Below are 22,412 nucleotides of genomic sequence, written 5' to 3'. Positions count from 1 at the left end.
GCCAGTGCAGTCAACCAATTAACGCCGACATCGGACAAACTGTGGGTGTCTTGAACTAGGGGTAGGCCGCGGCTTACCCGTATTTGCTTAGTCTCAAGGTTTGTTATCCGAGGTTCTCCTTTTTCGGGGCAGCCGTGTGCGGGATGCTGAGTCCATCTGTCTACACTAAGGAAAACGAAACTATCAGGTAAGTAATTTCTCCATTTCCTAGCGTGTAGCCAGATGGACTCAGGACCAATGGGATGTACGAAAGCTACTCCTGGACAGGGCGGGAGGCTGCTTGTGGCCCACTTAATACTGCCCTTGCGAAGGCTGCGTCTTCCCGGGCCTGAACATCCAGGCAGTAGAACCTGGAGAAGGTGTGTATGGAGGACCACATCGCCGCCCGACAGATCTCGGCGGGTGACAGCAGCTTGGTTTCTTACCAGGAGACTGCCTGGGCCTTCATAGAATGAGCCTTAACTTGTAGAGTTAAGGGCTTTCCTGCCGCTATGTAGGCTGCCTTGATTACTTCTTTGATCCAGTGGGCTATGGTCGCCCGCGAGGCCACTTCGTTTCTTCCCACTTTGAAGAACAAACAAGCGATCCATTTTGCCCACCATTCAGGTGGCGAAGAAGGGGTGAGTCTTCCGAGTCCTTATGTTCATCCGGAGCTGGTAGCGAGATGGTTTGTTTCAAGGGAAACTCTGAAACCACTTTCGGAAGGAAGCAGGGGACAGTCGCAGTTGTATGGTTCCAGGTGTGAACCTAAGGAATGGTTCCCGACAGGATAGAGCCTGTAGTTCATAGATGCGACGAGCTGAACATATTGCCACCAGGAATGCCATTTTCAATGTTAAGAGGCGTAGGGAGAGACCGCAAGTTGGTCTGAAGGAAGCCCCAACTAGGAAGACAGTAAGTAGTGCTGGAGCGGTCACATATGGACCCTTGCCCAAGGGACGACTTCCAGGGTTGATGCCATGAGGCCGAGGACTTTAAGATAGTCCCATACCTTGGGACGTGCATTGGTCATCAATCGTCATAATTGTTCCATCAGTTTCTTTTCCTCAGGGGAGGGAGGAAGACTTTGTTCTGTTTGGTGCCGAAACGGGCCCCCAGGTACTCTAGCGATTGAGAGGGCTGCAGACTGCTCTTGCCCATGTTCACGACCCAACCGAGTACCTGCAGTAGGTTCATGACTCTGCTGGTCACCTGCCAGCTCTCTTCCGAAGACTTTGCCCTGATTAGCCAATCATCCAGGTAAGGGTGTACCAAGATCCCTTCCTTCCTCAGTGTTGCAGCCACGACCACCATGATTTTGGTGAAGGTTCTGGGGGCAGTTGCTAGGCCAAAGGGTAGTGCTCTGAACTGGTAATGGTAAGAACATGCCATACTGGGTCAGACCAAGGGTCCATCAAGCCCAGCATCCTGTTTTCAACAGTGGCCAATCCAGGCCATAAGAACCTGGCAAGTACCCAAAAACTAAGTCTATTTCATGTTACCGTTGCTAGTAATAGCAGTGGCTATTTTCTAAGTCAACTTAATTAATAGCAGATAATGGACTTCTGCAAGAACTTATCCAATCCTTTTTTAAACACAGCTATACTAACTGAACTAACCATGTCCTCTGGCAACAAATTCCAGAATTTAATTGTATGTTGAGTGAAGAAGAACTTTCTCCGATTAGTTTTAAATGTGCCACATGCTAACTTCATGGAGTGCCCCCTAGTCTATTATCTGAAAGAGTAAATAACCGATTCACATCTACCTGTTCTAAACCTCTCATGATTTTAAACACCTCTATCATATCCCCCCCCTCAGCCGTCTCTTCTCCAAGCTGAAAATTCCTAACCTCTTTAGTCTTTCCTCATAGGGGAGCTGTTCTATTCCCTTTATCATTTTGGTCGCCCTTCTCTGTACCTTCTCCATCACAATTATATCTTTTTTGAGATGCGGCAACCAGAATTGTACTGGTGACCCAGTATCACAAAGTACAGGAAGCGCTGGAGATCCTGATGGACTGGGATGTGAAGGTAGGCTTCGGACAGGTCCAGGGAGGTTAGAAACTCTCCCGGTTGTACTGCCATTATTACAGAACGAAGAGTTTCCATGCAGAAGTGTACAACCCGCAGATGACGGTTGACATTCTTGAGGTCCAAGATGGGTCGGCAAGATCCTTCCTTCTTGGGAATGATAAAATAGATGGAATAGCACCCCATATTTTGTTGGGGCGTGGGAACCGGAGTTATTGCCTTCAGACTGAGTAGTCTTGTTAGAGTGGTTTCTACTGCCAGTCTCTTGGAATGGGAGTGGCAGGGTGACATCATAACTTTGTCTCGAGGGATGCTGCAGAACTGCAGAGAGTAACCTTCTCGAATGATGTTTAGAACTCATTTGTCTGACGTCATCTCGAACAATCTTTGGTAGAAGAGGGCGAGTCAACCCCCTATATCCTCTTCCTGTGTATGGGTCGGCCCATTCTCATTGTGGAGCATGGCTGGAGCCTGCCCCTGGGCCTGCTCCCCTCTTGGTCTGTCTGTTCCGAAAGGGCTGGGACCTTCCGGAGGGACAAGCTGCCTGGAACTGTGAGTTCCTGAAGGGTCTAAAGCGCTGCAATCCTCTGCCCTTGGTTCTTCTGGGGGAGGGACGCGGAGATCTTTTACTCCTATCTTCCAGTAGCTGAGGCACTGGGGATTCGCCCCATTTGCTGGCTAACTTCTCCAATTTGCTTCTGAACAAGAGAGATCCTTTAAAAGGCATTCTTGTGAGATTCGCTTTAGATGTCGTGTCCACAGACCAATTCCGTAGCCATAGTTGTTTTCTGGCTGCCACTACCGAGGCAACGCCCCTGGCTGAGGTGCACACCAGGTCTGAGCTTGCGCCCGTGAGGAAGGCTGCTGCAGGTTCCGTCGTCTCACCGGTATATGTTCCGGAGTTATTTGCCTCTTTCTCGAGAGGAGCAAGTAGGAATGTGCCTCCAGTGCGCAGCAGGAAGCAATCTGCAGTGTCATAGCTGCTGCGTCGAAGGCCTGCTTAAGGATGGATTCCAATCATCTGTCCTGAGTATCCTTCAATGTGGCCCCTCCCTCAACGGGAATATTTGTTCGCTTTGAGACAGCACAGATCACAGCGTCCACTTTCAGGAAACGCAGGTGTTCCTTGGTTGCTGATTCTAGAGGGTATAGGGCTTCCAAGGCCCGACCCCCTTTGAAGCTAGCCTCTGGGGCATCCCATTCCAGGTCAATCAGTTCCTAGATGGCTTCCATCATTGGAAAGTAGCATTAGGCCTTACGAAGGAACACCAAGATGGGGTTCTTCTTTGGGTCCACCATAAGGTCCGTGCCAGGAATACCTAGTGTCTTCAGAGTCTGGGAAACAAGGGCTGGCAATCTGTCCTTGTGGAAGAAGCAAAGCATGGTTCAGTATGGTTCCATTCCTGGAGGGATTTCTCCTTCTTCCAGGGAGTCACTCATCATGTGAGGTGTCTGGGTCCCTGTTAGGGACGTTCTTGGTTAGGCGAGGCATGTCTCAAAGCATCCAAGCAGGGCCGGGAGGATCTTGTGCTTCTGGCAGGGGTTGAGCCTCGGGCACAGCTGGGACTGATTGCGCCTGAACGAAGGCTTGCAACCCTTGGAAAAATTCCAACCAGGAGAAGGTCCCTGGGTCCAAGTTAATCCCAGGGGGAGTCAGAGTAGGGGCCCCATAGGTGCCCTTCTGTGGGGAAGCCAACTCGAGATAGGTCTGGGGAACTATCATCAGTAGTTCCGGAACCATCTCCCGACAGTAAGAGACAGGCTTTGGTTCCCCCTGGGCTTCTTCACAATGTTGACACAGGCAGGACTCCAATTCAGACTGCTCGGCTCTTATGTGGCAGGCTGTGCAAAGAGTGCCTTCTGGCCTTCTTGGGCACCGGTGCCATTGTCTCTATGTGTTTGCGTGCATGCAGTTGTAAAACGCGGCTGTACGTGTAGTTGTGCGCGCCGGTATGCGTGCTGCTGTGCATGCGTCTGTATTGGACGCACGCAAGTTAGGCGCATCGGCCGCCTGGCCTGCCCAGTGCGTACCGCCAGCGAGAAGGGAAGATGGCGCCAACGACCCCTGCGCATAAGATGGCGCCCCCCCCGGGAGTCTCCATGTGTGTGGACCCTTGCACCGGATCGGGGCCTAGCCTAACCAAGGCTGCTCAACCCAATCGGTGCTCCCTTCTAACCTCGCTAGGATGGATTCTGTACGGCAATCCGAGCTGTGGAGACCTGAATTTAAAGATTTTTCTTACCTGGTCTCAGTGCTTACCGATCATGTGCCAGACGGTCTCCAGCTGCGGGGGGAGAGAGAATTACCTTCATCGCCGCGCTTGTTTCTGCATCCGATGCCTTTCAGCCACACTGGGGGGCTAAGTCCACGCCAGGAACCGGCTACCGGACCAAAGCACACCTCTGAGGGATATCTGAGATCAACCTCAGGAATTCTCGACTGGGGGAGGGACCCTTAGGTATCACCGCAGGAGAGCGGGGCTCGATCTTCCTTAAGGTAAATTTTGTTTCTTCTCTGCTGTAATTCTTAACACTATTCTAGTGTGTGGGATAGTGTCCGCATCTGCTGGGAGACGGAGAGATACTGAAGAGCTGAGGTTACTGCAGGGGTATATCTAGAGTGACGTCAGCTTTGAAATCTGACTCCGTCTCCCATCTGCTAGCAGAAGAGCACAATTCCCATGGGTCCTGAGTCCATCTGGCTACACGCTAGGAAATAAAAAGTTCCATTACTTCTTGAAGAAAAAAAAACAAAACTCTTTTGAGATAGGAATGTTACTCATCTCACACAGCAGTAAAAGTAACAATTTTCTCACACTTAATTTACAATTAAATTGTATCTTAGTAAAGCCAAGAATTTGAAAACAGGAAAGAATAGAAATGCACAAGCAAGTGCGAAGTCATTGATCTAACATCTGCAAGCACCAACATGGCGTACTCTTCATGCAGTCTCTGACCATCACTGAAGGTTAAAACAGGCAACTGCCTCTATGCTCTGTTCTTGCTCCCTGATGCATCCCTGTTAGCCGAGCACGAGTCAGGATGGACATTCCTCAACCTCCCTGAAATACCTTTGCAGACGACACTCATCTCTCTCTATTTATCTAGCTATAACCAGAGTACTTCTTTAAATATTTACACATCCCATCATATTTCATTACACTAAATTAATATCCTAAGTTTAATATCCTCAGTTAAATGTCACCTATAACCACCTCCTTTAACTATTCCCAGTCATGGGCTTGCTGTTTGCTTTAGTTGTGTGTTTTGTCCGTCTTGACTTGATTCCAAGGAGCAGGGATTGTGTCTCTACAGAGTTGCATGATCTGGATGCTATAGAAATGATTAATAGCAATAATGTGAGCGTGTCACGTCGCAGAAGTAAGGGACATCACCCACACACCCTTTTTTTTCCCTCTTTTCATTTCTGTGCGTTATTAATAATGCAGAAGAAAGAAAAAAGTCTCTGTGGCATCAAAAATCACACAAAATGATTCAAAAAGCTCAACAAATTCTATTGAACTGTCTAACACTGGCAGAAAGATTTAGTCTAAATATATCTAAGCTGTGTTTATACTCAAAAGATAAAGTATTTCATTAAGATAAAAAAAAATAATAATAATCAGGTCAGACACAAGTGGAAGGGAGAACCAGAATGCTAAACTGAAAAAGGAGAAATCTGCAGATCCCCTGGTCACCTGCTGACATCTAGGCAACCCGCCAGCAGATCAGATCCAAGTGAATCTTTCACAGCAAGCCACGTGTTCTGAGCCAGGTCTGCCAGGGATGCAAAGCTCAGACGTGAAGAGAGACAAAACTTGTTTTGAAAGAAGGAAGGCTCAGACAGTGAGCAGCCTACCAGCAGACGTGGTGCAATTAAGTAGATGCTTTTCTTTGAAAAAGACAAATGTCAACAGACAATGTCAACAACCATCTATATTGTTTTTGTTTTATTAAAAAAAAAAAAAAAAAAAAAAAAAAAATCTAATCACCCATGAAGTTTTGAGCTTTTTGTTTTTAAGTGAACAGTAACTTGAAATAGCATGCCCTAAAAATGAACAATTTAACAAAAAAAAGTTATATAAAACAAAAGCAGAATGAAATCTTTTTTTTTGCCATGCACACCCCCCTACTGACAGTCTGAACAGACAGGATTTAGGCCTGCTTGGGACAGAAAGAGAGGACAGTAGTAAGAACAGGAGGGTGGGAGCGTACAAGAAATGCAGAACCTGTGTGCTGGTTGAGGTACGGACACTTATATGCTGGTCTACTCAAACTGAGGACAAGAAAGGGGAGATAAAAAAAAAAGTGGATGTATACGAGGAGCCTTGTATTGCAGGTGGACAAGCTTGTGCAGCTGACAGCTGGGCACATGCAATGACAATAGGCAGGGACAGCCATGCAGGCTGGGTGGGTCTAATGATCCCCATCTGCCAAGGGCAATCAACCCCAACAAAACAAAAACAGAACAAGCAATTTTACAAGAAACAGATGTTATAAGACAAATACAGTTTCATTTACTAGATTTGTTAGTGCTGGACAAAGTGTTTTGTCCTGATCCACAAAATTCTACATTTTTGCATGGGAAAACCAAACCATTCTCCATGGACAGCTTTAATGCAAACAAATCTTTCAAGCCCTACCTTTTGTGCATCTCCCATGACGTAAGCAATGGCCATGGTTGGAATGATCATGAACAATGCGTTGTAATAGAGCAGGCCGTACTTCCCCAGCTCCTGGAAGAGAAAGGCCACATTTAGACAGATAAATAAATAAAAACACACCAAAAGCTGCACAAGGTAAGCGTTCAAGCATTTAAGTTCTAATCTGATGCAAAAAGCCAGGCTGTATACAAGATTTGTCAGCAAATCTGCAGAAAAAAAGTTCTCAGCAAATGATAAAACAAGATAATTAAATCTGAATAAATAAAACTCAGAATAGGTTAAACAGCTTTTTAAGTTTAAACACAATAGCCTTCTCCCCACCTCCCCAGATAATTAATGACAATTACTTCACTTCACCATAGCCCGCAGGTAATACATGGATGCCTGCGGCCTCGTACTGTTCCATGGATTTCCATTGGCTGATTAGTCTCTGTTTTAAGAGGTTCCCAAGCTTGGAGCATAGATGGATCATATAATCTGCCTGCCAACCACCATGAAAAAACCCAAGATGAAAGGTTTTTTTTTTGTTAAGTGAATATAATTAAAAAGGTTGGCCCACTTTTGGGACAGATTTTCAAAGCCCTACGCACGTAAATCCAGGCAGATTTACGTGCGGAGGGGGGGTTACGCACGCCGGGCCTATTTTCAAAAGCCCCCGCGGCGCACCTAAGTCCCGGGGCTTAAAAAAAGGGGCGGGGCCGGAGCCTCCAGGCACAGCAGGCCATTTGCCGCTGTGCCTGGGATCGCAGGCCAGCGCGCACAACTTGCGCCTGTCCAAGGCAGGCGTAACTAGGTAAGATAACTTTTTTAGGGGGGGGGTTTAGCTTAGGGCTGGGGGGGGGGTGGGAGAGTTAGGGGAAAAGAAGGGAAGGTGGAGGGGGGGGGGGGTAGGGAAGTTCCCTCCCAGGCCGCTCCAATTTTGGAGCGGCCTGGGAGGGAACAGAGGAAGGCAGCACTGGCAAGGTGCACAATTGTGCACCCCCCCTTGCCCGTGCATGTTATAAAATTGGGCGTACATTTGTGCTCGCTGGGTTGCACGCATAAATGTATGCCCGCACGTATGTTTTAAAATCTGCCCCTCTATCTTTGGGTAAAAGCATAAACAATGAGCACTCAATTTTCATGACCTAGGTCTCGATGTTCAGAACGAGGGTTTTGGTAAACTTGCGTTTCTGACAGTGGGGAGGAGGAGCGGCAGAAGGATTAGTGCAGCGAGCAGGCTGAGAACCAGGGTTCCAATCCCACTTCCCCCACTGATGCTCCTGGTGACCCTGAGTAAGCCAGTCACTATGTCCAGTTGCCACTTGGACTGTAAGCTCTTTGGGGCAGGCACTTATGGAACATGAATTGCTAATAATGCTGTAAGCCACCTTGATCATTATTTGGAAATGCAGGCTAAAATCCAATTTATTATTTGTAGTGTTAACCAGCAATAAGTGTTTAATTATAAGCAGCTGTTTGGGAAACGCATCTTCTGTAGACTTCTGGTCTATTTTCTTTGGCTTTACTCATTTTATAGTTTTACAATTCTGAGTAAATTCAATAATGAAAAAACGGAGACATAGGAGGAAGCTTCACAATTAAATGACAAAGAACATAACAGAGGAAAATTCATCCGCCACAAATCAAAGATAATGAAAGCAGTAGCACAAAATAAAATAAAAACAGGAAAATGTCAGGATAAGAGCATGTCACAGAAAAACATGAAAATTATGTACTTGAGACATCAGATATGTTTGAGAAAGTCATCAAATGGGAGAGAGAGAGAGAGACCGAGAATGAATTCTTCTTTGGGAGATTTGGATCCCTAAGTACATGCCCCGAACCAGTTAGTCTTTATGGATTTCTTCTCTGCAAAAATGCAAGTATGAATTTTAGTTTAGATATTGCTGCTTGTATGAACTACAAAAAACGGATTGTATGAGACCATAAGAATCAGTTAGTGATTTGTTCACTTTGTTCCTTTCATCCCATAATATATACATTTCTTTTATATTTTTCTGAGAAATTGTCTTATCCTGAAGTTTTCCAGTTATACCTTAATTTTCTGCACCTTCATATTCAACTTCAGCACCAAATTAAAGGCCTAGTGCATTATTAAAATATTGATCTTTGCAGGCTGGCACAGTGGCATTGCCCTGCATCCTGATCTTCGGGCTGGCTGGGGATATTGCCTGGCTAGTACAAGCGCGCATGTCTCCTGGACCCCAAAAGAGGGTCACGTTCCATCTCATGTGGCCAGAGGACGAGGGAGTCATTTCTACAGTTACCCATACAGGGAAAGCTGAATTATTTTATTGTGGCTCTTCACGATTCTCTGGACACAAAGACTCTGCTCAGACCATGGACAGGTCACAAGTAATCGCAACTAACGTTCTTCATTAAACTCAATCAAATTGGGTCTCAGAGCACACCACGACGATGACTAGGAAAGGAAAAGAATCACAAGGATATTTTTTAAAAGCTGCATTTTATTAGGGAAAGCAGGAGAAATGTCTCCCTCGTTACCCCAAACCTGTCAAAAAGAGGAACCTGAGGCCAGACACAACATGGAAGGAAGATGTCCTTTAAAGAGGCTCGAGAAGGGTTTAAACAGAAGCAACCACAGGCTCCACACTTTCACATTTCACCTCAGATAGGAGGTGAACAAAATGGCTCAGCTTAACCTCATTCTCTCTTCACCGTCCCACACACCCATAGGAACCAAATCAAACTGCACAGCTGCTTTGGTAGAACAAAAAAAAAAAAAATTGTTTGCTCCTTGCAGCAAACAAAACAAAAAAACAGGACAATAAAAGTCTGAGTTGATTTCATAAGACTGAAGACCGGGCAAGGTAACTGCAGATGCATCCCCTCCCCATTAGGCACAGGCAAGCTTTGTAAGCCCGGCTAACGATCCTTCCTCTCCTCCACAGAAATACCAAAGTCAGCCGCTTACCTTGGAGTCCAGTTTCTGTTTCACGTAAGCACCGTTTGCTGCCGTCAATGCATCATTGATCAAAATAAAAACGTACCCTTCGAGGTCAAATGCCAAGTCGGAGCTGCATGCAAACAAAACATAACATTTTAATTTGCACATCCAAAGTAGACTACGGCACACTTTATTTAAACTGCTTCCCGGAAAACACTTTCAGTTTTTATAAAGGGTGAAGTACAATGAAAAATTACGTTCTATATCCAAGTATGGCACACATGGAGGAGTAGCCTAGTGTTTAGCGCAGCGGGCTATGAACCAGGAGTCCAAGGTTTGCGTCCCAGTGTCACTCCTTGTGAGGCCTCTGGGGATAGGGAAATACCTACAGTACCTGAATGTAAACTGCTTTGAAGCGCTGTGAAAAGTGGGATATAAAAATCTAAATAAACAAACAAGGGGAGAGACAAAGATGAAAGAAAGAGGAGAGAATAACTGTCTTGAGGACAGCGGAAAGCTCGGTTCGGTGCTCACTCCCGCCACATACACTACTTAAGGTAAAGCTCCCGGTCCTGCATTAAAGATGGAATAAGGTAAGCTAGACCCCAGAGGTTTGCTTTCTTGCATGAACTTGCCTCATCTTAAAGCTACAGCACAAGTTCAGCTTGTCTATATTTTGGTTCGGCTGACACCTCATATGACGTATTTCTAGGTCCTACTATCTTAGCTCATAAAACTGTATATTTCTGTGGAAGACAAATGCATGCACAATTTTTAGCATGTTTCAAAAGACACTCTGGACAGAACAAAATCTTCCACATTTCCTCCTCAGCTGCTTGTGCCCTGGGTGGTTTTCTAGGCATTAACAGAATGTGTGCACGGGCTCCCGAGGGTTCCCAACTGCCTGCCTTCCAGAAATGGAAGAGGGGCAGAGTAGGAGGAACATTAAAAATTAAAGAGAGTTACAACACACTCATTCACATTAAAGAAACAAACAAGCCAGCAGTAAAGGAACCCTTAGCCTGCAATTTTACAAATAGCATCTTCTTTAAAATGTGTGTTTATATATATCAACTAAGATAGTGGTGGTGTTACTTACCTTTCTATAGGGTTTATATCTAGGATAGATCTCTAGACCCATATCTATAATCACACACACACACATATATACCCTACAGAAAGGTAACGCCACCGCTATCTTGATATGAAAAATATTTTATTGCAAGCTTTATTATAAACTATGAAGACATCAAAAAATAAAATGACACGAGAAAGCAAACAATATATGTTTGTGTTTTATTTTTGAACATTTAAATGCATTAGAAAAAAGGAAAAAAAAAAAAGGTAGTCTGGCTAGCAGAATCTCTCCCAAATAGCCACTTACTCTATGGTTTTACAGGAGGAGAAGTGCTACTGTTTACCAGTAGCAAAGGTGGATTTGATGCAAGGAAAGTTCTTAGTTACTTACAGTAAAAAAGTAAGTACTTCTACGACTAATATTTTGCTTAACATTTGCACTGGAACTAAAGAAAACATTCCTATACATGACTTAAATGTTACAGCAAGTGTGAAATTCCTGCCATCCCACAAACAAGAGTGACAGCCCTGTCCAGTTCCTACAATTATAATTGACTTTAACAGTAACGCAATTATCACCATACAAAATATTTAACATAAAAAGGAGAACCGAGTTTTAAATAAATGAGCCTTTCAAAACCCCATCCTCCTCTGCTAATTTATTCTTAATTAAAAAAAAAAAAAAAAAAAAAGCATGGTAATACTCTTAAGTCTTGCTTCCAAAATGAAAGCTCAGAATGGTAAGATCAGCTCATGGCCTCCCTTTGACTGCAACCCCCAAAATGTCTCCAGCTCTCTGGCTAATGCCATGTTCCGCTGTAACTGGGGATGCCACACCGGGAATGCTGCGAGAACCTACAAATGTGCAGGCAGAGTGGAACCAGTCTGGGCTTCCGTTTCTTGCCACTACAATTACAAAAACCCAGTGGCCCTGCATCAAAATCTGTAGCGCACCAACACCAGGTTCTAGGAAAGCCCCTCCCCCCAGCAGCGTCACCTCTCCCTGCTGAATCAAGCAAACATTTAACAGCGGCTTGCTGTTCCCAGCTGGCTTCTGCCGGTTAGGAAGAGCACAGCTGTAAGGTTAAAGATAGGAACGTAAGGGCAGACTCTTTGTTTTAGGATTACCACATCTTTGTTTTGTCTCTCCCACTATCTTACTGAAAAGCAGCAAAGTCCTGAATTATCTGCTTACAACAAAGTTCAGGGCACTGGCCCACCCTTCTCACTTGGAAGATGTCGGCAGACAAGGAACACTTGATTTGCCCAGGCTGCCCCACTTCCATCTGCCTGCAGTGCTAGGAAAGATCCCAGTCTCTCTCGTCCCCTCCCTATTACCAAGGTCCCCTTTGTGCCTCTCCCATGCCCGCTTGAATTCTGCCACTGTTTTGACTCCCATCACCTCTGCTGAAAATCTGGTCCAGGAGTCCATCACCTTCTCCCTGAAAAAGTGTGTTCTCATATTCCTTCGGTTGCCACTCTCCAGCTAGTAGGAGCAGTCAACATGTTACACCCCAGACTGCTCAAGAATGAGACAGAAATCAGGATTTAAAATGGGAACGTAAAGATTTTAATTCTGGGCTACTTATCCAAACATTTGCAAGTCCTGCTGACCTATGTTTAATTCCAACCATTAACTGAACACTTATGAAAAGATGAAAAAAAAAGTGACATTAGGCTACCAAACTCCTTCATTCACCCTTCAAAAAGTATCCGTGAAAGATCTGAAATAAACACTCTGCATCAGACGCTTCAATCATTATTTTACTTGGAAATAACTAGAACACAGAGACATTTCTGACCATCGGGTCATACAATTTCTTTTGAGCAGCTATTCCATCACCCAGTACTGGAAAATTAAGGAACACAGCGGCTTGGATCCTACCTAGCAGCTATGAATGCCCCAATTATCATCGCAAATACGGTCATCTGAATGCCCCGAGAAAACTTCTTCCTGTTGGGTGGAAAAAAAAAACAACACCACAGGTTTATACATGCACTAAAGCATATCTCACTGAAGATAAGATGTGAACTGGGTCTCCATAAAAATAAATGGATTACACGTAATTTAAAAAACTACTCTCAAAATCACATGTCCGAGACACAAAATGCCAGGCAAGCCTTTTAAAGAAATACCAATACCTGTTAAAACAAATGATATCCCATCTAGCTAGCAAAGGCTAGGACAGAAGCAGCCTAGTTTTTAAAGCAGCAGGAGGATCAGGGAAGGCAGAGTTCAGAGTTCAATCCTACTTCTTCCACAGATGCTCTTTGTAACTTCACCTTCTATTGCCTCAGGTATAAACTCAGTACCTGATTCACTAAGGGTTTTTTCTCATAGACCCCAAATGGAAGAAAAGCCTTAATGAATCTGGCCCTCAGATTGTAAACCCTCTGGGGCAGGGAGCTACCTCCGGTACCTGAATGAGACTCGCCTTGAGTTACCAGTGCAAAAAGGCGTGAGCAAAATCTAAGGAAATACATTTAAAATATATAAAATATTGAAGCGATAACATAGGTAATTATATACAGCCACAGCTAAAATGTATATGCTCACACAGATTTAAACCTACACAAACTTAAGCAAGGGTCCGAGCATTTCCCAGAGCTGGAAGATATTCTTCTAGGGAGCTTCAGCAAACTGAGCACCAAATGCCAAGACTCCCCACTTTGAAAGGAGTCATCCCAGAAAAACCATTCAGGGTTCACCTTCAGATTCTCTGGCAAACATCCCTATAGCATTCTCACCAATATTACAAGCCTATATTTGCTTAAAATTAAAAAAAAAAAGGCAGCAAGAAATCAATGTTAAACTTACTTGAGTAAAAATCCTTCAGCAAACATTGTAAACAGAATGGAGAACCTCCTGAGGACGGTAAACATCGGCAGACTGCAAACAAAAAAGTTTCTTAATAAATAGCTAAAAATGACCAGCTTTCTGGTCACAGATCCATCTCAACGTATGCACAGAAAATACAGCTTCTGCTACTGACCAGGTCTGCCAAGGAGCCAACAGCGAACCAAAAAAAAAGTCAACCCAGAGCTTTGCCCCCCTCCCCCATGTAACAAGAGCTGCACCAGGTTGACGGCCCCAGTCTAGAAATCATTTTTTCCCCCTTCCACAGTGCAAGTCCCATCATTTATGAATTGCTGAAGAGCGTGAGTTTTCTGCAGCAACGCCGCCTCCTATAAGTGGCGGAAGAGGGAGAAAGCACCAAAAGAGAGAATGTGAATGAATGGGGTTCTCCTCCGTGGACTCTGATGAATCCCACTCAGCAGTGAGAAAAACCACAGGGCCCCTCACTGGCCCTATCTGATCCTGTTCATGACTTTACAGAGAATTCAATCAAGCCCTTGCCTAAAGAAAAAGGTCACTATCTATCTATATGAAATGTGTGGAAGGCTGACACCTTACAAAGATCAGAGATTGAAAACTTAAGTAGATCCTGGAGTTTATTTTATTTTTTGTCCAGCAGAAATTGCCTCCATTGGGCTACAGCACCATGAGCCTTCACTCTCACTTATCTGTGGGCTCCCCCTCACCCTATGTTAGATCCCTCTCCTAACTCACTTAGCCCAGTACTTGTGGTGATAGGAGCCATGTGCTAGAGCTTCATCCAGCATTCCCAGTCCTAAATAGGACCACTAGGTGTCACCATTGCATAATGACTGGGATCTCCTCTCCACTAGCACCACCTGTGCAGAATCCTCAACCCTGGACCAGACAGCAGAAGACCTCACCCAGGGATTGAACCCAGGTCCTCAGCCTGGCACAGCTCTGCCACCCAACCACCCAGGCCAGCCCATGTCCTGGATTTTCAAAAATCATTTATAGGGAAGATTCAATTTCCTGCATAGCTTTTAATAGTAAAGAAAAAAAATTGCCCTTTATCTAAGGATGGACATAAGCAATCAATGCATTCTAAGGTGGGCAGCTTCTTCCAGTGTGCCAGATGTATGACAAGGAGAAGAAATGCATCATCACAGGTCCAAACACTACTGCTCTGCAGGATGAAACCCGGAGACTTAGATATTAGGAGCCATGATGGGAGTAGAAGGAATTATTTCCCTTCCTCTGTAGCCTTTATTTCTTCTACTCTGAAACCCACATTATCTACTCAGGAGGCGGCTCCTGCTGGAAGGTCTGGATTGTGTCGTAGTACCACTTTTCCCATTTGAAAACTGCAAACTAATTTCATACTTGCATTGTCCTAATCCCTACTGCAGTGGGTCAGAAAAATGGGAGTAATGTATCCGCGAAAGGTAAGTTCAGGTAGCTAAGGCACCTTCATAAGGACCAGAAATGAAGCAATGCTGCTCCAATGCTCTGCAAGCCAGACGACATGGATCAATCAGCAGTTACAAGGGCAATTCTCAAACTTTCGGCACCGGGATAGTGCCTGTGTCTACATCGTACCCACAGGCTCTGCGCCAACTTTCAAAGGGAACGCAGGCCCGGACTTTTGTTTCAAAACATGCTATGGGAGTGGAGTCCGCACCATCACTTTTGCAGGGGTAGATTTTTGCCTGTGCAAAGATTTGAAAATGCCATCGATGCATGTATTTACCCAGCCACCCCTTCCTTCCCCTTCTCAATGTGGAACACTGCCCAGATACACTTTTTACCTGTATAAAAACATGTAGCAAAAAATGCTCCCTCCATGCGCAAGCTTCCTACTCTTCCTCCGAATTGTGACATACAGGGCTTTTTTTTTTTTTTTTTTTAATGCACAGAGAAACCTAACCTGTTCCCAAGTGAGGCGCAAACTTACAAACGTGTCAGAAACTTAATCATGAACACTGCTGTTCCTATTATGCATTCATATGTAAATCCCCGGAAAACAAAGCAATAAAAAAAAAATTAGTATTCCTACTTAAGTTTCTTTGTGCTGAACAGTCCTGTAATTTGGTTCCCAAAATACAGCAGAGGTAGTGGAAAAGTCTGAAAACATTAGAGAAAAACAAAAAAAGGTACAGTCAGCAATGCTAGGAGATAACAATGCACCTATGCATATCAATAAGTTCCTAACCACTCACCAGTCTGGCTACTATTCAACACCAATGAAATCCCCTCCCCCCAGGCAAACTTGGCCAATACCCGGAAACAGGACATTCCAAGCAAACAAACTGGACGATGGTTACACACCATCTGACTCTTGATGATGCACTAGGTCCCTGACCCTCAGGCAATTTTCACCAAAAGAAAGTAGCTCTAATTTCTGGGCAAGTTGTCAGTTTTTTATAAAGATTTCTTGAATTGTGTTTGCATTATGATGCATTGTATACATGTCTGTTGAAACAGTATTATATGTATGCTGTTTAGAATCCACTGAGTACAATCTTATTTGAGAAAAAAGTGAAACAGAACTATACTTTTAATAAATAATTTAAAAAAATGAATGAGTTTAGATCATTGCTAATTTTAAAGCTATCATGAATTACAAAGGGATTAGTGAAATGTACAGGGAATAAACACTTCGTTCAGTATACACTACACAGAAGATGCCAGTTCTCCTTCCCCCATACTCAATTCCATATCACAAAAGTACATTTTATGAAGTGTAACATTTTCGTTCCAAAGAGATCTCCAATGCATCTCCCATTTTAGTGGCAAAACAGACTTTGCACTTAAGAAAATGACTTTTCTTATTCAGTATACTCGGGTGACTGCTGTTAACCTTGAATTATGCTTTACGTTGCTGGGGATCTCAGCGCTGTTTTTCCTCAGTCAGCATCACCCAGGCTACATAGATTTGTTTGGGATCTCCTGGGAGTGCCATGACTTGCTGTCATTGCAGACTGCAAGCACAAAATACAGACAGAAATTGAAATATGAAGCGCTGAATAAGACAGAGGGCTTTTCAGGTACAAAGATCACATACCTACACAGTTGCAATATTTCTTGCTAATTAGATGCTGCATTCACATTGCAATTTAGTTTCAATACTTTTTTCTACAATGGAAAAATGCCTCTGTTGGTCTACTCCTCTAAATGAAGTCATGATCTCCATTGGATTTATTCTTAACTTTGTTTTCTGCAGCCTGGATTCAGTTTCACAACCTTAAAAATAGATCTTGACATGGACACAGTGCCTGTCCGTAATTTTACATTCCGAGGTAGATTTACTCAATGGTTTGTTCAATCTTTTACCTATAAGAAGAATCCTTAATAAATGTAACGCTTCAGTTTGCACACAAGACTGTGAGATATTGGCTGTACCTTTCGAGGTATACTGCTCTCCAGATCAGGAAACTTTACCACCCTGAGCGCCTTGCCCACCCAGAGCACAATGACAGTAGCCAGCATCTGCAGGAATAGAATTACATTCAACGTTATAGCGGCTTTGCAGCCAAACTCAATAAGTGCTCGAGATTTAGTATTTCAACTGACCTGACCAACTCCAACACACAGTGAAGAAGGAAATCTGCAAGATACAGACACAAAAAACAGTTTGTTTGTACTGTTTATTAAACGTAAATATTTACACTTCAAAGCACTCATCTGCTTAAGTCAAGCAGCCTAAAGAACGATCTCCGAGTAATTTCAGAAATGGTAAACGGGTTTTAGGAAATGTATCCTTGCAACGGATTCAGGGCTCTCTAGGTAGATAAATGTAAAAGTGTCAGAAGATGTCTTCAGTATTTTTTATTCGATTAACAATTTATCATCAGAGGCTAAAAGCAATTGAGAAAACAGCAGCAACGATGTGCGAAAACCAAGACAATTTAACAGTCAAAAGGCTCCAACTTCTAACGGGAACAGAAGCGATAAATGCAAGAATCCCATCCGACTCTTCCCTTGAAACAAAATGCCTATTCCCAATTAAGCCAGATCTCGCGCAGCGGTCCGGCTTACTGGCAGCCCCCCGAGGTCTTCGGGTGGCTGCGGAAACCCAACCAGGTGGGCGGAGGATCGGCCGTGCCAGCGCCGCAGGGCTGCGATCGCTGCCCGCCCCGAGCCTCGCCTCGCCTCCCCGTCCTAGGGCAAAGGGCGCATCGCTCGGCACAGCCTCTCGCGAAAGCGCCTCCGCCCGCCTTACCTGTAGTTGGTCAGCACGCTCTTGTTGACCACCACGATGAAGAAGGAGCTCACCCCGTAGAAAGCGGCGGCGAGCAGCTTGACGAACAGGCTCATCGCTTCGGCCTCATCCCTGTGTGCTGGGGCTGCACGGCGAGCTTCTCCTTTAACCCGAGCATGCTGACGTCTACGAACTTCCGCCATGGCTGCCAGGGGGGAAGGCGAAAGCGGGGAGGCGCGTGCGCCCTGGAGCGCCGGGGGCGGGGAGGAGCCGCCGGGCCCCGCCTCCCGCGGCTGGGGGCGGGGCAGGGGGATGGAACGCTACCCCGGTTGGCAGATTGGGCTATTTTACACCCAATCGGGCTACTTTTTTGTTTCCGTTGTGGGGAAACATTTTATTTTGTGCGGGTTGGACTAGGCTGGGGCTGGGCAACTTTTTTTTTTCTTGCCGAATTGCGCAGGCAGCAATCGCAGAGAGTCCTTGGCAGCAGCCAATCAATAAGGCAGCAGCTGCTGCTGCTTGCAGAACGCAGACGGGGAAGGGGCATGGAAGGCGATGTAATAAAATCCACGCTAAATTCGGATTTTGATTTTAGCGCTGATTTTATTTTACACACGCGTTAAAAAAAATCCGTCCCCGTGTATGCAGGAAGCTAATGACATATAAATGGACCAGAAATCTAAAAAGCACACTAAAATGAAAACAAAAATACAATTTTTGACTCACTGTTCGTTGACATACCAAGCCACGCTAAAAAAAATCGGCAGACTATGAAGGAGTGAATAAGTTAATGTTAAGTCACAGAGACTTAATTTATTCACTCCGTCTATGTTTGCCCATTGGTCCCTCCATTGTCAGTGAAAGGACCAATCCCCTTTCAGAAGGCTGACCTTTCAGAATTCTGAAAGGGGATTGGTCCTTTCACTGACATGTGACAATGTTAAGACCAATCACTTGTCAGCGGTGGTGGAGGGGGTAAGTTCTTCTCCAGTTGGGGATTAGGAATGGGTTCCAGAGGTAGGAATTTTGTAGGGCAAAATTTTCAAGTTTTTAAGATGAGAGAGAGGGGGCTGGGAAGAGGTCTTATGACTTTTATAGGCACAAAATTTGTGTGCATAGAATATGATTTTAGTGCACACATGTTTTCAACACAAACATTTTTATGTGCATAAACTGATATTCAGTAAGTACTGAACATGCATTTTTACTGATAGCTAACTTTGGGGCCGATGCAATAAATGTGCGCTGAACACTCTGCCCACTTTCATGATGTGCCCCCTGGCATCCCCCCTGAGGGTGCCATACAATATTTAAATTAGAGGTCGTGTTTTCTCTTTTGCATTTAGTGTACAAAGATACAAAGAATTCGGATTGTTTTTCTTGTAACCAAGTCCAATAGCCCCTTACGGACTTATAGCTTTAGGTAAGTTCTGAGCTGAGCAGTGCTTTTTTTTTTTTTTTTTTTTTAAACATTCCTTAGGATTGGGCTATTCTTGCTAGGGTGCCATCTTAACCAATTACATTCCAATACTTTTCTGTTCAAAAGTACATTTTAATATAAAAGAAGAAAGGATTAATCCTTATTCATTTTCAAAGATAGTTTGAAAAACATGAAATGGATCAGAACATTTTGTAATTAGAAGTATCTGTTAAGTAAATAAAAGTCCTGTCTCTTTTTAATAAGGTGAGTCACTTAAATAAACTTAATTATTCTTATTAAACTAAAACTTGAGTTTCAAACACACACACACACACACACACATGCATTACATTAACTAGTTAGAAGCAAAATAATGAAATCAAAGTAAAACCCTGAAACATGCACAGGACCTGACCATGTCTCAAAATATTTTACATTTTTCATAATAACATTTTACTTCTGTATAACAGTGCATAATAATAGCAATAACAAACCCAGACATTCATTTTGTTATGACTATAAAAATTAATGAGAAGCAAAACAAAATACTAAATGCAATAGACTCTACTTTCATTATTTTCCTTCTTTTATATATGTATAAAAAGAAACAAAGATTGTCACTGAAAAAGTATATAACATTTCTTGACCTTTATTTCTTATATTGCATTTTAATGGTAGTAGTTTTCTCTCTCTAATAAAAGTAAAAGGAATTTATTGAAGGCCATTTCCTATGTGTTTTAGGTTTGTATATATGTTTACCATTTCTTCTCCAGCTCTCATAACTAATCTAAAATAAATATAAGATAAGCACAGAAACATAGTCATGGAAAATCTTGGAGGTTGTTATACAGAAATATACTTTATTCATGACATACAGAAGAACACATTATTTTCCTATTAAGCTTCACCAGTATGGGGCTGGGGAAAGACATTCCACTTTTCAGGTGCTATCTTAGAATAATAAGAGGTAGATTTTAAAAGCTTTGTGTGCTCAGAAACGGCCACATTCGCACATAAGTGGGCCACGCGGGAGCTATGCAAATTTTAAATAGCCGGGAACGGCGCATACATTAATGAAAATTCTAACAAGAGGAGTTGATTTGTACACTGCAGCCTCTGTTAGCTGCATTGTACAAATCAACTCCTTTTCATAATTCTTTAATGATGTCAATTTTACAATGAATATCTCTGAATGTGTCTATAAAAAAAAAAACCCTAACCCCAACCCACCTCCCGAAAACGTACCCCGAATCAAAGTGCCCCCATATAATGGTCCATATAATTGAGTGTCAGACTGAGCCTTATAAAGAGTCTCTCTCTCCCCCCCCCCCCCCCCACTAAAATAGCGCATATCTTTGCGTAGTGAGATATGTGCATTTATGGGCACACGCGCAGCCCTTTTAAAATCTCATAAATTTATAAACTATATTACTATATTCAAATATATTTCTGCACATACAAATATTTCTCCTTTGTTTATATTCAAGGCCTTCATAGTTATGCACTCCCTCATCTACAGGACAATCTTTTTTAATTCCTAATTGTGACACTGAAGATGTATGGGAAGGGAGGTTCTTGAACGCTGGCCACAGTTCATAAAAGACAAACAATAACAGACATGAAAACAATCTAACTTTAAAACTGTTACGTATTCCATAGACAGATAAAAATATACTTTAAATATGAGAGCTCATTCATTCACACACTGATAAGTAGCGTTATTACCCAGATTTAAACTTTCTCATTCACTACAAGCAAATGTACATATGCAGCTGCAACATGCAGTCCCACATTCAAAACATACATTCTCTGAGATCTCTCAAAACAATATATCAATATGCCTAGGTTCACCCAGTTAAAACAGTTAAATGTTCTTCTGAAGCACGCTCCAGTATCCCACAGTGAAATGTACCACCAATTGCTATATTAAATAATGGAATAGTCTCTTGCCTCTATATACCGGAGAAAACACAATTATGTAAGCAAAATGAGCACAAACATTAAACAACCTACCATTTAAACAAAACCTAATCCCAAATTAAACAGAAATTTTTTCACCTGCCGGTATGCTATAAAAATGCCCAAATCAAATGAGGTCTTGCATATGGGGGAAGGAAGAAAACAGGAGGCTTCTCTGGATGAGAAGTAAGGCAAGGGACAAGCCTATACTCACCAACCAGGAACTCCACTGCTTCCCCTTCACTCTCCATGTCCTATCTGGGTCACCAAAAATGGTTGTGGGTAACAAAAATAAACACTAATACTAGTAACTTAAAGAAAGATCTTTATTTAGATAAAATATGGAATATGCCAGGAGAGGCAAGGCAATTCAGAAGCAGTATCTCAGAGAATTGTTGACAAAAAAATTAAATAATTACTACCTCCAATTTACACACCAATGGGTTTGTTTGCATAACATTTTCCTAATTGATTAGCATTACAGTTTTATCTCATATGTTAATAGGTCTGGAAATCTTGTAAGTCATGTGATTTCTTGTAAATTGATCCCAGAAAGCAATAACAAAACTTAAGGCTAAACTTTGACATCCTTTTTAACTTCTTGCATACATTCTAGCATTTCAGCATATTTTGGCAAGTCAGCAACCTTGAATAGTTTTTCAAATCTGATCAATGCAATTTCACAATGCAGTAATGATAGCTTCATGGGAGAGCCTTTTAAAGCACCCTAACATCACCTTTATCCACATGTTTATTTACACCTTCAAAAAAATCTAGTAAATTGGTAAATCAGGTTTTCCTTTTCAAAAGCCATGTTGACGCTCCCCCATTATTTATGTGGTCAGGCTTGACATAGACATCAGGCTCACTGGTCTATAGTTTCTTGGATCACTCCTAGAGCCCTTTCTAAAATGGGATATTGGTGGTGGTGACGCTGTTGTGGGGAGCAGGAGGTGATATTTTGGTGATTTGATCCTCTGTTGTTGCTTTATCTCTTCCTCCTTCACTGGGTCTCTCTCTCAAAACTATGCTTACAAATGCAGTTACTGAGGGAGTATGTTGCTGTGTCAGGACACACAATTAACTTTTTCAAAATCAGAAATACTCCTAGCTGGAGTAAGAGTAATGCCAAAATGTCTTTCTATGTTTAAGATGATTTGGAGGAAATTAAAACAAATCTCAATAGGTCTGAAATTGCAGACCTACTATTATTAATCCGTAATCTATCATTAAAATCAGCTACAGTACCTGAAAATTGGAGGGTGGCCAATGTGACACCAGTTTTTAAAAAAGGTTCCAGAGATCATCCGAAAACTACAGACCGGTAAGCCTGATGTCAATGCTGGAAAA

At 43.2% G+C, this 22,412-nt stretch overlaps 1 protein-coding gene across 1 annotated transcript in view; it reads right to left on the bottom strand.

Annotated features, from left to right (window-relative positions):
- The window catches only part of SLC35D1 (solute carrier family 35 member D1), a 43,619-nt gene extending 25,733 nt beyond the window's left edge, over positions 1 to 17,886 (bottom strand). Inside the window, exons 1-8 of the mRNA XM_029617993.1 lie at positions 17,705 to 17,886; positions 17,056 to 17,089; positions 16,885 to 16,971; positions 15,539 to 15,606; positions 13,483 to 13,554; positions 12,550 to 12,618; positions 9,615 to 9,717; positions 6,656 to 6,748 (exon numbers count right to left, since the gene is read on the bottom strand). Of these exons, the coding sequence (XP_029473853.1) occupies positions 6,656 to 6,748; positions 9,615 to 9,717; positions 12,550 to 12,618; positions 13,483 to 13,554; positions 15,539 to 15,606; positions 16,885 to 16,971; positions 17,056 to 17,089; positions 17,705 to 17,886 (708 nt within the window). The remainder of the gene's footprint in view (positions 1 to 6,655; positions 6,749 to 9,614; positions 9,718 to 12,549; positions 12,619 to 13,482; positions 13,555 to 15,538; positions 15,607 to 16,884; positions 16,972 to 17,055; positions 17,090 to 17,704) is intronic.
- Between the last annotated feature and the right edge of the window lie 4,526 nt (positions 17,887 to 22,412).

Source organism: Rhinatrema bivittatum, chromosome 10 (genome assembly GCF_901001135.1).
Source record: "Rhinatrema bivittatum chromosome 10, aRhiBiv1.1, whole genome shotgun sequence".
Classification (NCBI taxonomy): domain Eukaryota; kingdom Metazoa; phylum Chordata; class Amphibia; order Gymnophiona; family Rhinatrematidae; genus Rhinatrema; species Rhinatrema bivittatum.
This window is presented reverse-complemented; position numbering and strand designations above follow the sequence as displayed.